A 13,803-nucleotide genomic window follows, 5' to 3' on the forward strand; every position below is an offset into this window, starting at 1 on the left:
GACCGTTGGATACGGTGTGGAGCTTTTATTAGATCTCACGTAAAAGAAGTCGGTTCACAAAACTGCTGGGTACGGTGGCCCATCCGGTTTCTCTCCATGTCAGCTGGAGAACAGGAACCTTTTCCTTCTTGCCAACTTTGGTAAGAAATGAGATCGCCCCTGCAGCGGCTTCTGGGCGGTCCTCCCCCCCCCCCCCCCCCCCCCGCCCCCCAATCCCAGGCCGTCCCGCCCGCAGTCCTCATTGGGCTCACTGGGTGGGGGAGGGAGGCGGGGATCCCGCTAGCTCGCTTCCCCTCTGGGCCCCATGGGTTTAAAGAACTAGGTGGTCGTCCCAGCATTCTTGTCTGACCTTTAACCTTGGAGAGGGAGCGCCGTTCTCGTGCACGCGCGGCGACCGTTGGCGGGGGTGGCGGTGTGGCGGCGTTGCTGGGTGAGGACGTGTCTGCGGACCTTCGCCCAAGGGCCGGCTGCGGGCTGCTGGCGAGGGCCGAGGGGGCCGCGGAGATGACTGGACGGGCGGCAGGGGCGGGCGGGCCGGGAGCCGGGGGAAGCGGGTCCGGGCGTCCCCGGGGCTCCGGGCAGATTGCAGGTTCCTCCCGAGAATCAAGGGCCACACCCGCCGCACGGGAGGAAGCCCCCCCCCCCCCCCGCCCCCCACACCTGGAGTGTGGGTTACTGTGGCCTCTGCCCTGTGGCGTGGATCAAACTCCAGGAGATGCGCCTTTCGGGGGTGGTTTGCAACTTCATCTGTAACGTTATACTCATGATGCTCTGTGCATTTACAATGTATTACATAATAAAGACGTGGTCGCTTTTAGGGGAAATGTCTGAAAAACTGAGAAGATGCAGAAAGGAGCTGACTGCAGCCATTGACCGAGCCTTTGAAGGTGTCAGTCATTCCCAGGAGTGCTCAGGCCAGCAGAGGCTGGAGCAGAATACCGCGCCGCCGCTCTCCTTCCCCCTCCCTGTGCACCGGCTCCTCTGCAGGAGGCACCCGCTGGCAGCCTGCTCCTCCTCCCCTGCTCCTTTTGCTCCAGTCCCTTGTGCTTCTGAGACAGAGAGCCCTGCCTTTGCTCCAAACCATGCCCCAATGAATGCAAAGCCACATGCTTTATGCGCGAAAAGAAAACCTCTGACCAGTAAGGAAAACGTATTGATGCATTCCTCCGTTTTGGCACCCGAAAGACAGTTTTGGAGAGCTGCGGGAGATGGGGAGAACTGGAGAAAAGACAGCCTAAGGTGATTCCAGTTTGCCAGTGTAAAAAGTTACAGTTAGGGGGATCGCATTTCTGAAAATGTCTGAAGTCCCTAAATCGAATTTGTAGCACTGCCTTTGCCTCCCCTCTAGGACCATCAGACTAGTCCTAGAAACTGCCTTGCAGGTCCCACAGGGATTGTGAATGTTAGAGAACCTGATTTCTAAAATGCTTTATTTTTTATGCTGCAGAAACAATGTCCATACTAGGGACAGGCTGAATGGATACTTCCTGCCTTCATCCTTGTTTTTGCTCCCTTCACCCACACCCCACCCCATCCCACCGGTTTTTTAGGCCATCACTGGGTTAAGATGTCCCCTAGACCTTTTTTTCTCCCTGGTAGTTTTAAAGTTTATTTATTTAAGTAATCTCTACACCCAACATGGGGTTTGAACTCACCACCCTGAGACCAAGAGTCACATGCTCTTCTGACTGAGCCAGTCGGGCACCCTTCTCCCTGGTAGGTTTAAACTGCCTGGTTTTAGGCACCTTGCTTTGGAGAAAGGATGACCATATGGGATGAAACTTCAGGGTCCTGTCATCTTGGCTTCCATGGAGGCAGAGAAAGAAGAAGCCATTTAGTTGATTCAATTCTACAAATGTTATATGGGCATGCATACTCATTAATGCACTGTCTGTGATGCCTGTGAGTCATTAGGATGTTATTAGTCAACTTCACTGATTTAGCAGTTTCCAGTTGTCCTGTATACACAGCACAGGAGCTGATTTAAAGTTGCCAGTGTATTTTTGTTTTTAAGATTATCTAACACTGAGTTCCCTACGATATTTTCTTGAAAGAGGCTCTAATCCTCCACCTTTTCTTCTTCCTCCTCCTCCTCCTCCTCCTCTTCTTCTTCTTCTTCTTCTTCTTCTTCTTCTTCTTCTTCTTCTTTTTTTTTTTTCCTACCTGGGGGTTGCAGGAAAGATATGGAGAAAGATTTGAAGGTTGACTCAAACATGCCACTCAGCAATTCTAACCAAGAGGTCACAAAGGATCTGCTTGATGTGATCGGTGAGTACAGAGGGCAGGTCTGTCCTCTCCTCAGGATAGGTCCTCCTTGCAGGCTCCTGAGTCAGCAGGTGTCTTTAAAACAAAACAAAACAAAGCAAAAAACCACTGTCTTAGTTCTCATTCATCTACATGGTAGATTTGTTTTGCCAGGGCAGGCTCTATGCATAGAGCCCTCATGGAGCTGATAGCCTGATGGGTCATTTCATAAATGTCTGGTTACAGTGAAACCCTGGACATAAGGGACAGTGGCTCCCCAGGACTTGGTGGTTGAGCTTAGATCTAGAGACAAGGACATAGGCAAAGATGGGTCAGGGTGGAGTGGGTAGATAACATAAGATTAGAAGGAAAGATCTCCAAAGCTCCCCTGTAATTCCAGTACCCAAAGAAAGCTACTGTTAACATAGTGCTATACATCCGATCAGAGGTTTTTTTTATACACACACACATCTGTACATTGTGTGAACTGTGCATGACCTAATTTGTTTATTTATTTTGGTATGTCCTATTTCTAAATGACTGACACTGCACAGTGGACCAACAGCCCCTAATTAAGGCATGCATAGCCTTGGGGGCTGCCTGAAGCTCTTGTCTCTGGAAGGGTCTCCAGGTTGTGGGGATGAAAGGGAGGCCCAGTGGGAGGATACTCACTTTAGGCCACAGAGCAAGACCCCTGCCAGCCCACTATGTGAGAGGACGGAGTCTCCTCCAGTAGTCCCAGGAGGGGAGCTGAAGTCACCTGCCTCGGCTTACCAGCTTTCACACCCTTGCCAGCCCCGGGAAGCATTTGGATTCCCCAAAAGACTCGCATTTTTTTCACGCTATGTCCGGTCATGCCTGCAGGTCAGGGAGTTCCCTGAGATCCAAGACAAGCCTGTGCATCTCTGTGTCCTCCCACTTACACCTTCCTTGGGGACTGGCAGGTAGTTGGGCTTAATAAATGTGGAGCTGGGAGGGAGGGCATCAAGACCATCTAAAAATTAGGCACCTACTGTAGCAGCCTGCCCACCTCAGGGCGGGAATGCCAGGCTTGGCACAGTCCCTGAAGAGTGAGTGCCCATTTGTGGCTTTTAACTTGTGCCTGAAATGGCTTTGGGAGCCTCTCACTGGAATTGTAATGCTGGATGTTCTTATTTTTAAGACCATGCAAGCATCCGAGCTATTGAAGAACTGGCTGGGAAGCTAGAATTTGAAAATGCGCTGAGCCGTGTGTGTGGCCGCTGCGGAGGCTCGCTCTTCAGGGAGGAGGCCTGGGCTCTGCTCTCCGATGAGAGCCCTCAGAAGGCCTCAGATGCAGAGCCTGGCAGCCTCAAGCAGGCTTTTGATGATCACAGTATCGTCGAGACTGTGCTGGACTTGGAAGAGGACTACAATTTGATGACCTCTTTTAAATACCAAATTGAGTAAGGACGGCTTTGGTTCTTTCCAGCAGGAGGCTGTCTCTCAGGCAGTGATCAGTGTCACTGTGGGCCACTGTGGGCTGGCAGAATCTGGGTTACCACACCCTCTTTAACTTCTAGTTGTGTCCCTTTTTGATCTGAAAGCCCAATTTTTTTTTTTTCTGTTGCTTTGAAATGTTTCTTACTGTTGACTTGTTTTTCACTTTTCTTGACATCTCAAATGTGTCTTTGATTGACGTTGAATACATCCGGTACCCAAGGCGGGTATGGGTTGTGGGCCTCTGCTGTGTCTCCTGGTATTATTTTCCCATGGGCCCCTGAATAAGTAAGTACTGGGGCCACAACCAGGGTGAGCTTTGAGCATCCCCTGGGACCAGCCCTCAGGCCAGCACAGCCTACACAGACTTGTGGCCCCAGGCCCTCTGCCACCCTTGCACACTTTGCACACAGGGCTGCCTGTTCTCTGCATGGGTTCCATGCTCTCCTTTTGTCTAGACCAACCTCTCATCAGTGCCCCCCAGCCCTGCCCCTGTTCAGCTTGAAAGCCTCTACAGGGACCTCATGGTTATGTTGGAGAGTCTGGTCTCCTCCCGACAGGACATTCCCATGAGGCCTCCCCACCACACTCTGCCCGTGGGCCCATGCCCCACCTTCATGCATCCCACTCCAGGCTTGGAGACCCTGGAGGCCACAGGGAATCCCTGTAGCAATGACCCTGCTAGGGCAAGATGGGCAGGGAGTGAAGGAGGAGCCAGCCCACTGCTCCCCTGAGGTCGGCATAGCAGCAAAAGCCTAACAGGCCTGGCACTAGCCACACTCCTGGAAAGAAAGGACAAGGACATCATCAGAAATTATTTTAGCAGATGTCTTAAAATCATGATGTTCTTTTGGGACACATAAGCTATTGGGCAAGATTTGATGCCCAGAAACTGAGTCTCAGGGAAGTGCCTGCCTTCTGGGCTCATATGGGGAGGATGGGGGTGAGGAGGCTGGCACAGGGGCTGTTGTAAGACCCAAAGCCCAAACAACCCAGAGAACTGGGAAGGAAGGCCTGTGGCCAAGGGCCCCCCTCTGACAGGCCATCTTTTAGGCTAGAGACCTCAGCATAGGGCAGGCTGCAGAGCTGGTGACACAGGTCTGGTGATTCCTGCGAGCTCTCAGGTGGAGACTGCATGCCCACCCCTTAGCGGAGCAAATGGCACCACTAGCCTCTGGCCACTTCATGAGATGGGCCTCCCCTGCCAAGGCAGCCACCACCACTGCCCCGCGGGGGGCAGAGGGCAGGACAAGGTTAACCAGAGGACATTCAGTCCCTGCAGGGAATGGCACCCTCAATAAGCACTCACCGTTTGTGGAGTTAGGGACCAGTTTCTTCTCCCTTAGCAAAAAGGATGGGAGCAAATGAAAATAATGCTCACAGCATCCTCAGCTGTACTGCTCAGGTGAAGAACAGCTGTGTGCATGGAGAGAGGTCTACTTGGGATCCAAAAAAGCCAGGGCTCAACACTGTAGTTCAAATATGAAGTGTTGATGTGGATTGTCTCCCATAGAGAAGGTGGAGCTTAATCCACTCTGTGTCCCATCACTACCCCTTGAGGCCAGGCTAGACTCAGTGAGTCCCTTCCAAGGAACAGAGCAGGGAAAAAGAAAAACAGATTTCTGTGCAGAAGCCTGACAGCACTTAAGCACGTGATGAAGGTGACACCACCAGTGACGTCATGTGGCTGACCCTTCCACCCCCACAGGGAGCAATGTCTAATCATACACTAAATGTCAGACAAACCCAGATTGGGGGACGTTCTGCAGGATGCCTGGCCAGCACTCCAGATTGTCAAGGTCATGAAGAACAAGGAAAGACTTGAAACCTGTCACAGACCAGTGAAGACACTCTGACTACAACACAGTGTGGTATCCTGGATTACATCCTGGAACAGAAAGAAGACATTAATGGAAAAACTGGGGAAGTCTAAATAAAGGCTGGAGTTCATGTATTAGTTTCTTAGCTTTGACAAATATGCCTCAGTTATGTAAGGTGTTAACATTAGGGGAAACTGGGTGAAGGGTAGATAGAAACTGTCTTTGCAACTTTCCTGTAAATCTAAAGTTATTCCAAAACTTAAAATGTATTTATTTTTTGAAAGTGCAGTTGATCCCAAGTTTGTACAAATGTGTGTATGAGCACAGCATATACAGGACATTGTTATGGAAGGCAAGGGGGTTTTGTCTTGTTTTTTCTTGTCCATATTTTCTAATTTTTCTGCAGTGGACATGTATGTCTTCTTAAGACCCCCATCTCCACCAGCCAGCTGAGGGTATCCCTCACCAGCTAACTGCCCAGAGCTGACCTTCACAGTTCCCAGCAACTGGAGCAGAAACCAGACCCACAATGGGAGGACTTACAGGGCCTTGGCAGGAGAGTTGCCTGATCCCCGATACCAGAAGCTCTAGGTCTCCATTCATGCTCCCCCTGGGTCTTTGTACAGGGAGTGATTTCTGGGAATGGGGGCCTCGCCCCAACCTGAGAAGATTGCAGAGAGAGGACTTTCTGCCTGTGGAGGAGACTGTGGTCCTTGAGAACAAGGCTCAGCATGGGTGGGGGAGACGCAGCTCTCCATGCCCCCAGACAGATACACCACTGTTTTAGCTAAACCTTTCTGTAAAACTTCAAATTTGCCAGAGGGGTAATTCGCCCTGAATCCTTGGATGAGGAGCTTTTCCTCACTGTAGGAACACAGCTTGTTCAGTTAAAGCAGGTGAGCCCTGAGCCTCTGGCTCTCCAGTCCCAGATTAGCAGGAGCAGCCATATGGTCATTTCCCTTGTGACATGGACTCCTGTCTCTGCATCCCTGGCTTCCTGAGTGTCCTAAGGAGACCCTCCCGCCTTTGTCATCTGCTTTACTGGGCAGATGTGTGCTTATCTGCACACAGCAGGGGTTTGGGGAATGGTCTCTAGAGACTTAGCTAGAAGGGGAAAAGGAGTCTAGAATATTTCCTTGGGTTTGCAGGGGGCTGGGACCAACAATTTCTTGAGACAATGATAGTCCTATTTGAGAAACTAAAAATGTTTTACGTCATTTGGTTCTCTCCCCCGCAGCTCATCTTGGCAAACTAAACAATCACTGAATTGTTTCCGTGGAAACACCAAACTGTGCTTTGGATTAGCAGAATCAAAATAGAAACAAGGCAACCTCAAGAATAAATAGGAGCTTTGGAACCTACTAGTTGCAAACTGCAAATTCAAGCCACAGCACAAGGCACGTGAGAAGCTGGGCCCATCCAGCCCTGTAAGAGGTTTTCAGGTCCCCTGGCTGCGTCCCACCAGTGTCCATGCCGAAGCCACTAGAAACCAGCTCTATATGCAGCTCTATTTGTAGACTTTGTAAGGCAGGAGCTGGTTCACAGAAGCTACTAGGACCTGCGAGAGGGCAGGCAGGGCAGGCTGAGGAAGAAGGGGTAGGAGAAAGGAGAGAGATGAGCCAATGGCTGAGTAAAGGTCAGCAGGGAGCAGAGAACCACAGCTGAGGCCTGAGAGCAGAGCAACAATTATTTCAAAAGGACAATTCAAGGGCTGGAAGTGTTGACCCTGCCCTCAGCCTCATCCAGACTGCCATGTTCTCCACATTACTGGGCATGGCTGTCTAGCCACATGGGTCTAGATCAGAGTCTGAAATCTTGCCAGGTTGAGTTCTGAGAGAACTTCCGGTTAGTATGCCTCTCCCTCTCTTGAGTTCCAGCCAGCTCAGTCAGGCACTGGGGCCTGCCTTCTCATTTCCGGGTCTCCAGGTCCCCCTCCCCCTGCCTCCTGCTCCCCTCACTCGGGGAATAGGGGAGCTGAGCCACCTCCTGGCCCACCTGCCCTGGTTCCTTGGACCCTCCACTTCTAATCCCAGGAGAAAACGCAAGGGGATCAGGAGACCAGGTAGAAGGCAACAAAACCTGGGGCCCTGTGTCTCTCACCTGTGTATCCAGGAATGTGCTGATAGGGCAGCAACACCATCCTCCCACTAGAGAAGTTGTGAGCTGTCAGTGATCAAAGAAATTGAGGAAGAGGATTTGCAAAAGAGGCCTAATTCAGGCCAATCTTCCTCTTATTGAATGGCTCAGCTGGGGGCTCACCTGGTACCAGGATGCTACCTCCTCTAACTAAAGCACAGGGCATTTAATATGGCAGTGGCCAGTGAATAGCACATGCGAACCAGGGAGGCCACTGCACCTGACTGTAGATAACAATTGACAAAACTTTCATCCCAAGACTATCTGAAGCTCTGGCAATTTGCTTTCTCCCTGGAGTATGTGGGAGAATGTTAATATTTTATGTTCCGTTAAAATATTTATAGAGTGGACAAAGTTTTACTTAGGAAATCTACCTGACAATGGATCCTAGCCCTATTGGGGAAGGACTTTCTGTGCTTGGCCAACTGGAGGATGCCTGATTTGATGAAGAGTTTTGGCCTAAGGCCTAGCATGAAAATTTTTTCTAAATTGCTCATCCATTGTAGGAAGCAACTGTTTGGAAGGCAGAAAGCCTGTTGTTTTCTGGGCATTTCGGGTGGAGAGAGGTTGCTGGTAACTGGCCTGGGAGAGAAGAGAGCATATTGCAGGAGACCCCTCATCAGGAGACCTCTGGAGCTTCTGAGACAAAACACACAAAAAAAGGGAAGTTGCAAAGGAATGCTAGAGAGACCTGACTTTGGGACAGGCTGCAAAGAGCTCTTCAAATGTTAAGCAAGCAATCCCTGCCCTCACTATTTGTCAAGTGTCTACTAAGGTCAGACACTCTCCTGGATGCTGAAGATATAACTGGGATGAGGCAGATGCCGATCTTGCTTCTGGGATTTCTGTTCCGCCCACCAAGGCAGGCAAATCAAGTATGCACATCAATATGCCATTTCAGATGGAGCTGTAGGAGAAAATTAAAACAGGGTAAGGGAATGGGCAGTGAGTAGGGTGAGCTCCTACAGAAGAGGTCAGGAAAAGGTCTGTCTGTAGGTGACATTATTTTTTTTTTTTAAGTTTATTTATTTTGAGAGAGAATCCCAAGCAGGCTCTGCACTGATGTGGGGTTCAAACTCACAAACCATGTGGGGCGCCTGGGTGGCGCAGTCGGTTAAGCGTCCGACTTCAGCCAGGTCACGATCTCGCGGTCCGTGAGTTCGAGCCCCGCGTCAGGCTCTGGGCTGATGGCTCGGAGCCTGGAGCCTGTTTCCGATTCTGTGTCTCCCTCTCTCTCTGCCCCTCCCCCATTCATGCTCTGTCTCTCTCTGTCCCAAAAATAAAAAACGTTGAAAAAAAAAAAAATTTCAAACTCACAAACCATGAGATCATGACCTGAGCCGAAATCAAGAATTGAGCACTTGACTGAGCCCCCCAGACACCTCTCTGTAGGGGACATTTAAATTGATACTTGAGGGGTGCCTGGGTGGTTCAGACAGTTAAGCGTCTCTTGATTTCAGCTCAGGTCATGATCTCATGGTTGGTGACTTTGAGCCCTGCGTTGGGCTCTGTGCTGATGGCTTGGAGCCTGCTTGGGATTTCATCTCCTTCTCTTTGTCCTTCGCCTGCTGTTCTCTCTCTGAAAATTTATTTATTTATTGATACTTGAATGTCAAGACAATTAGGTGCTGTGGTTGGCTTTATTTCCATCCTCAGATGTAGCTGGAGTGATCATCAGCGGGAGGAGCCCCTAGGTGGCTGGCTATCTGGGCCCTAGGTCCATAGACCTCCCACTACAGCTGCCCCTGTGTAGCCACATCTCTATCAGCATCCAAAGAGCAAGACATCGTGTGCTCTGGGGATGTGCCTGGGCTATGTCACGCTCAACAATTCTGGCAGGAACACAGTAGTTAAAAAAAAAAAAAAAAAAAAGCCTTAGGAATAAAATAAGAAACAGAATATCCTTTCCTGATGATTACCAGAGACAGGCAGTGTAATTTTAATTAACCCAGCCTTGTTGGGAGATAAATTTACTGCATAACTCACAGCAGAATCGAAAGAACAGAGGGTCCTGCTTTGGCATTTCTTTCTTTCTTTCTTTCTTTTTTTAATATTTATTTATTTTTTGAGAGAGAGAGAGACAGAGTGTGAGCGGGGGAGGGGCAGAGAGAGAGAGGGAGACACAGAATCCAAAGCAGGCTCCAGGCTCTGTGCTGACAGCACAGAGCCCGATGCAGGGCTTGAACTCACAAGCTGTGAGATCATGACCTGAGCCAAAGCCGCTTAACTGACTGAGCCACCCAGGCGCCCCCTGCTTTGGCATTTCAAAATTGGACAGACCCTTCAATGAGAAGGCCATAGTCATAAACATTAATGGAATTCTCTTAACAGGATCTCAACTTTTGAGTTAAAATGACCAAACTTTTCAGCTTAGAGTAATAGAAGATTTCCAGATACAAACCCCTCTGGTCTACAAGCCTCATGCTAACCGCTCAACAGCCACCTGTAGTCAGTTTGAGACGGGTTGGAAGGAGCCCATTGCATGGCTGGGCCCTTTCTTCCCATGTATAAGCAGAGAAAACTAGTATGGAAGGCAGTAGAGACTGGCAGAGGGCAGGGTGAACAGGCATGCAGCGAGGCTCACGGGGGAGAAAAGGCCAGGGCAGTCATAGGCAGAGTCCATCCAAGTCTGTACTTCCTGGGCCTTGGAAAGGGCTGCTGTCATTGCCTGAGGATCCCAGCCACAGGTCATAGGAGGCCCTTGGTCTGGAAACAGGAATAAGAGCAGCTTAGGTTGCCAAAGGTGTTGCGGGCAAATTAAACTCAAACTTTTGTGGGATACATTCCCTTGAAAATAAAGAATGAAAATAAAAATCAAGAACCACTGCTTTCTATAATGGTCCACTCAGAGGTCCCAGTGTCATTTACTGCATTGCTTTGAAAATGGGCAAATTCTGGAAGCCAATCCATCCAGTGAGGATTTTTACTTTCAAACAATAAAGAAAAAGGAAACTAGTCTGAGTAGGGTGGTGTTTATTCAAAATCATTTGGGCGAAGTCTATGGAATAAAAAGATGGTATATGTCTTATCCATTTTATTTTCTTTCTAAAAAATATTCATTTTTGAGAGAGAAAGGGTGAGAGAGAACGAGTCAGGGAGGGGCAGAAAGGGGAATTGGGGAACAGAGGATCTGAAGCTGGATCTGGGCTCAGTACTGACAGCAGAGAGCCTGATGTGGGGCTCAAACTTACGAACTGTGAGATCATGACCTGAGCCAAAGTCAGAAGCTCAACCGATTGGGCCACCCAGGCACCCTATTTGATTTTCTTAAGTTGTTGGGAGATCAGTTCAATAAACATAATGAAAAAAATATGCTTTAAAAAATTTTTATTTTTTGTTATAAAACAAATATACATATATGTATAACAAAAATTCAAAACTTCTGCAAGATATGAATAGACAGCCAAAGTCTCACATAAGCCTATTGCTCTCTGGAAATAATACGGGGCCCTTAGATGCTCTCATTAGCTTGAAGGGTGGTTGCAAACAGCATAGGGAAAACAGCCAGGAAGAAAAATGGGATTGTGTGGCTTGTATACAGTGGTGCTCTGGGAATTTATTGGGTGCCTGTCACCTCTTTTCATTGGCAGCTTAACATTCTCTGTTTCTCTGTTCACAAGAAGACAGTGTGTCCTGTAATATGTCCACTGGTCAAAACATGCAAGTGCTCTGACAGTAAAACCGGATAAAAATAATTTAAAAAATCCCGAGGCCTGGATAGGTATTGGTCAGGTGTAGGAAATACCGTGAAGACCAAAAATGTTTGGGAGTCTGGCTGCCACAGCAACAGTTCTGTGAGAGCCCTTCTGCCACTCAGTATTCCACATGGAGGCCAGTCCTCCTTTCACCAAAATCAGCACCCTCCTCCTGATGCCCTACACCCAGGCTGCTGCTCCAGCTCATCACTGTGCTTCACTCCAATAATTTCTCCACGTGCTTCACTCCAATAAATAAGGATGCAATTATCCCTTATGCTTGTCACGGGCAGCACCTGGTACCCAGAACACCAGAGCTACTCCCCCGCCCTGCAACTGTCCTACACTGACGCACCCCCCCCCCCCACCCCCCAGCAGGCCCTCTGAGCCTGAGGGCTCCAATCAGGCTTCAGGGACTTTCTGCTGTTAGCCAGCCCCAGTGTTCTAGAATTTGTCTTTCCAGCTGAGACCAATAAACTATCAGCTGAAGTCAGATTGTGGGCTGGTCAAAAGCCATCATCACTGCTGTCAAAACCCAGATCATAGAGCATATTCTTCCCTGGATCCTTGCACAGAGGAGACTCTGAACTTCCAAGGTTGAGGTCACTGAACCAGCTCATCTGGTGGTCCCCCAGGGAACTTTTAGAAAGCAGGCTGTTGTTTTTGGAAGAATGCCCACTGAGCTGCAAGATGTTCTCCTGTGCTGCCCTCACTGTCTTACTGGGCATGACTGTTGCTCTCAGAACAGGGATGACTGGTTTTGTGGGAGTCCTGGAGCCCCACAGATGCAGGGACTGAGCAAAGGGTTCCTGCTGCTCCAGGGGGAGCCTTTGTGGGCCAGAAACTGGAAGCTGAGGATACTTAGAATTGAAAGCACAGGTTTTGCTAGGGGTTTGTTCTTGCTTCCTGGTTAGGAGCCTGCTTCTGCGGGCTTTCCTGGGCTGCTGCTTCTTGCCTTTCCCCCCTCTTTCCATAGTTCTGCCTTTCTGTGCAGTCACCAGCCTTTGTTCACAAGGGGCACACGAAAGCACACCTTCAGCTTGACATTTTTGGCAAGTGTTCTTAATGCTGGATTCAAAGTCCAGGGGTATAAACCTTGAGGCTCCTTGGGAAACCCAGCTCCAGTCACAAGGAACTTTGTGGCCTGGGGAACCAGAGCCATGATTCTCAGGGCTGGTTTTATTAAGAGTCCAATTCTGGCAGTTGGTCTGCACTGCCTTGTCCTTTACTTGCCTGCTTCTTTTGCCGGTTCCAGCAGCCATCAGCACAGCCTCTCCTTGGAGAGCATCACTTTTTGCTCCCTCAGTATAGATAGCAAACTCCCCAGGCTGCAGGGAGCCCATACTAAGATTCCAGACAGCAGGGATGGCCTGAGTCTGCCCCATATCTGGTTCCTCAGAGGCATATCTGTCCTGCCTGGTGAAACTGAGGCTCTGGGCCAGAGGTAGTGAGGTCTGGGAAGTGCTGTCTTTCACATGCCCAGGTACCTGGGGGACTGAAATCAATCTCTTCAGCTCTGCTAGGACGCTGGCCACATTCAGCTGGCCTAGCTGCTCACACAGCTGCTGGAAGTCCTTACTCTGCTGGGCAACTAAAACTTCAAGGTGTTTCAGGTCGGACTTCATTTCTGTAAATTCTGCTTGTCTCTAGGGAAAGACAGCGAGAAAGAAAAGAGTTATGGACACTGCAACTCCGAATGCACAGTGAAATGTGCAAACCAACCAAAGGATGTGTTGGCAGAACCACAGCTTGTCTTTTGCTGGGTGCTTTACAGAGGAAGCATGGTAACACTCTGGAGTAGGGCCCCTGGGCCCCACATCATGCCGGAGAACCTTTGAGGAGGAAGTTGGCCTCTACCTTGGTCCATTACAAGAAGTCCTGTCTGGCTTCTGTTCTTGGCTGAAAAAAATTGCAACTTTAAAGGTGTCTCTCTGGGACTTAGTGACAAAGCCAAAAACATACTTGAGGTCTGAAATCATTGTTGCCCTATATGCTAATTTGGATGTAAATTTAAAAAAATAAAAAAGAAAACAGGTTCATCAAAAAATAATTAAAAGTTTTTTAAAAAAACAACATACTTGAGGAAAGAGGTTGGGATCCACACTTACAGCTTCAAATCTCTTCCGTATCTCGAGGATAACCTGCTCCATGTTGCCTTTGTCATGCACAGTTCCCAACAGCAGATCACTCTGGGCCTGCACAGTCTCTTGCACTAAATACAGAAAAATGACAATTACCTCACCAAGACTATGGCATGCCTCACCCTTCCCGGACCACAGTGTGGAGAGGGAGGAGCTAGAATCTGGCATGGGGCACCTGAGCCTACTCTGCTAGTGCCCAGAACTCTACCCAGATCAGCCTTGGTGAGGAGAGAAAGCAGAGTAGGGCAGTTCCTCCACTGTCTCTTCTTCCCTCCCTCCCTGAGAACATCCTGGCCAAGGCAGACTCAA

At 49.4% G+C, this 13,803-nt stretch overlaps 2 protein-coding genes across 6 annotated transcripts in view; one reads left to right on the forward strand and one right to left on the reverse strand.

Moving 5' to 3' along the window:
• Positions 1-93: 93 nt before the first annotated feature.
• On the forward strand, positions 94-8,741 carry C4H3orf62 (chromosome 4 C3orf62 homolog). Of its 4 annotated transcripts, XM_058726952.1 has the most exons (5): positions 94-430; positions 819-1,239; positions 2,177-2,268; positions 3,407-3,668; positions 6,760-8,741. In XM_058726952.1, exons 2-5 carry the CDS (start codon positions 824-826, stop codon positions 6,839-6,841), a joined length of 852 nt encoding a protein of 283 aa, XP_058582935.1. In that variant the 5' UTR covers positions 94-430; positions 819-823; the 3' UTR covers positions 6,842-8,741. The 4 variants fall into 4 exon arrangements, with proteins under 4 accessions (XP_058582935.1, XP_058582932.1, XP_058582933.1 ...); XM_058726949.1 differs by having other exon boundaries at positions 94-1,239; XM_058726950.1 differs by lacking the exon at positions 6,760-8,741 and adding an exon at positions 5,472-5,873 and having other exon boundaries at positions 94-1,239.
• A 2,973-nt stretch (positions 8,742-11,714) lies between these two features.
• The window catches only part of IHO1 (interactor of HORMAD1 1), a 34,864-nt gene continuing 32,775 nt past the window's right edge, over positions 11,715-13,803 (reverse strand). For both annotated transcript variants that reach the window (XM_058726954.1, XM_058726953.1), the window contains 2 exons: positions 13,462-13,565; positions 11,715-12,999 (listed from right to left, as the gene is read on the reverse strand). In XM_058726954.1, coding sequence (XP_058582937.1) covers positions 11,860-12,999; positions 13,462-13,565 — 1,244 coding nt within the window. In that variant the 3' untranslated portion in view covers positions 11,715-11,859. The remainder of the gene's footprint in view (positions 13,000-13,461; positions 13,566-13,803) is intronic.

This window comes from Neofelis nebulosa, chromosome 4 (genome assembly GCF_028018385.1).
Source record: "Neofelis nebulosa isolate mNeoNeb1 chromosome 4, mNeoNeb1.pri, whole genome shotgun sequence".
Classification (NCBI taxonomy): domain Eukaryota; kingdom Metazoa; phylum Chordata; class Mammalia; order Carnivora; family Felidae; genus Neofelis; species Neofelis nebulosa.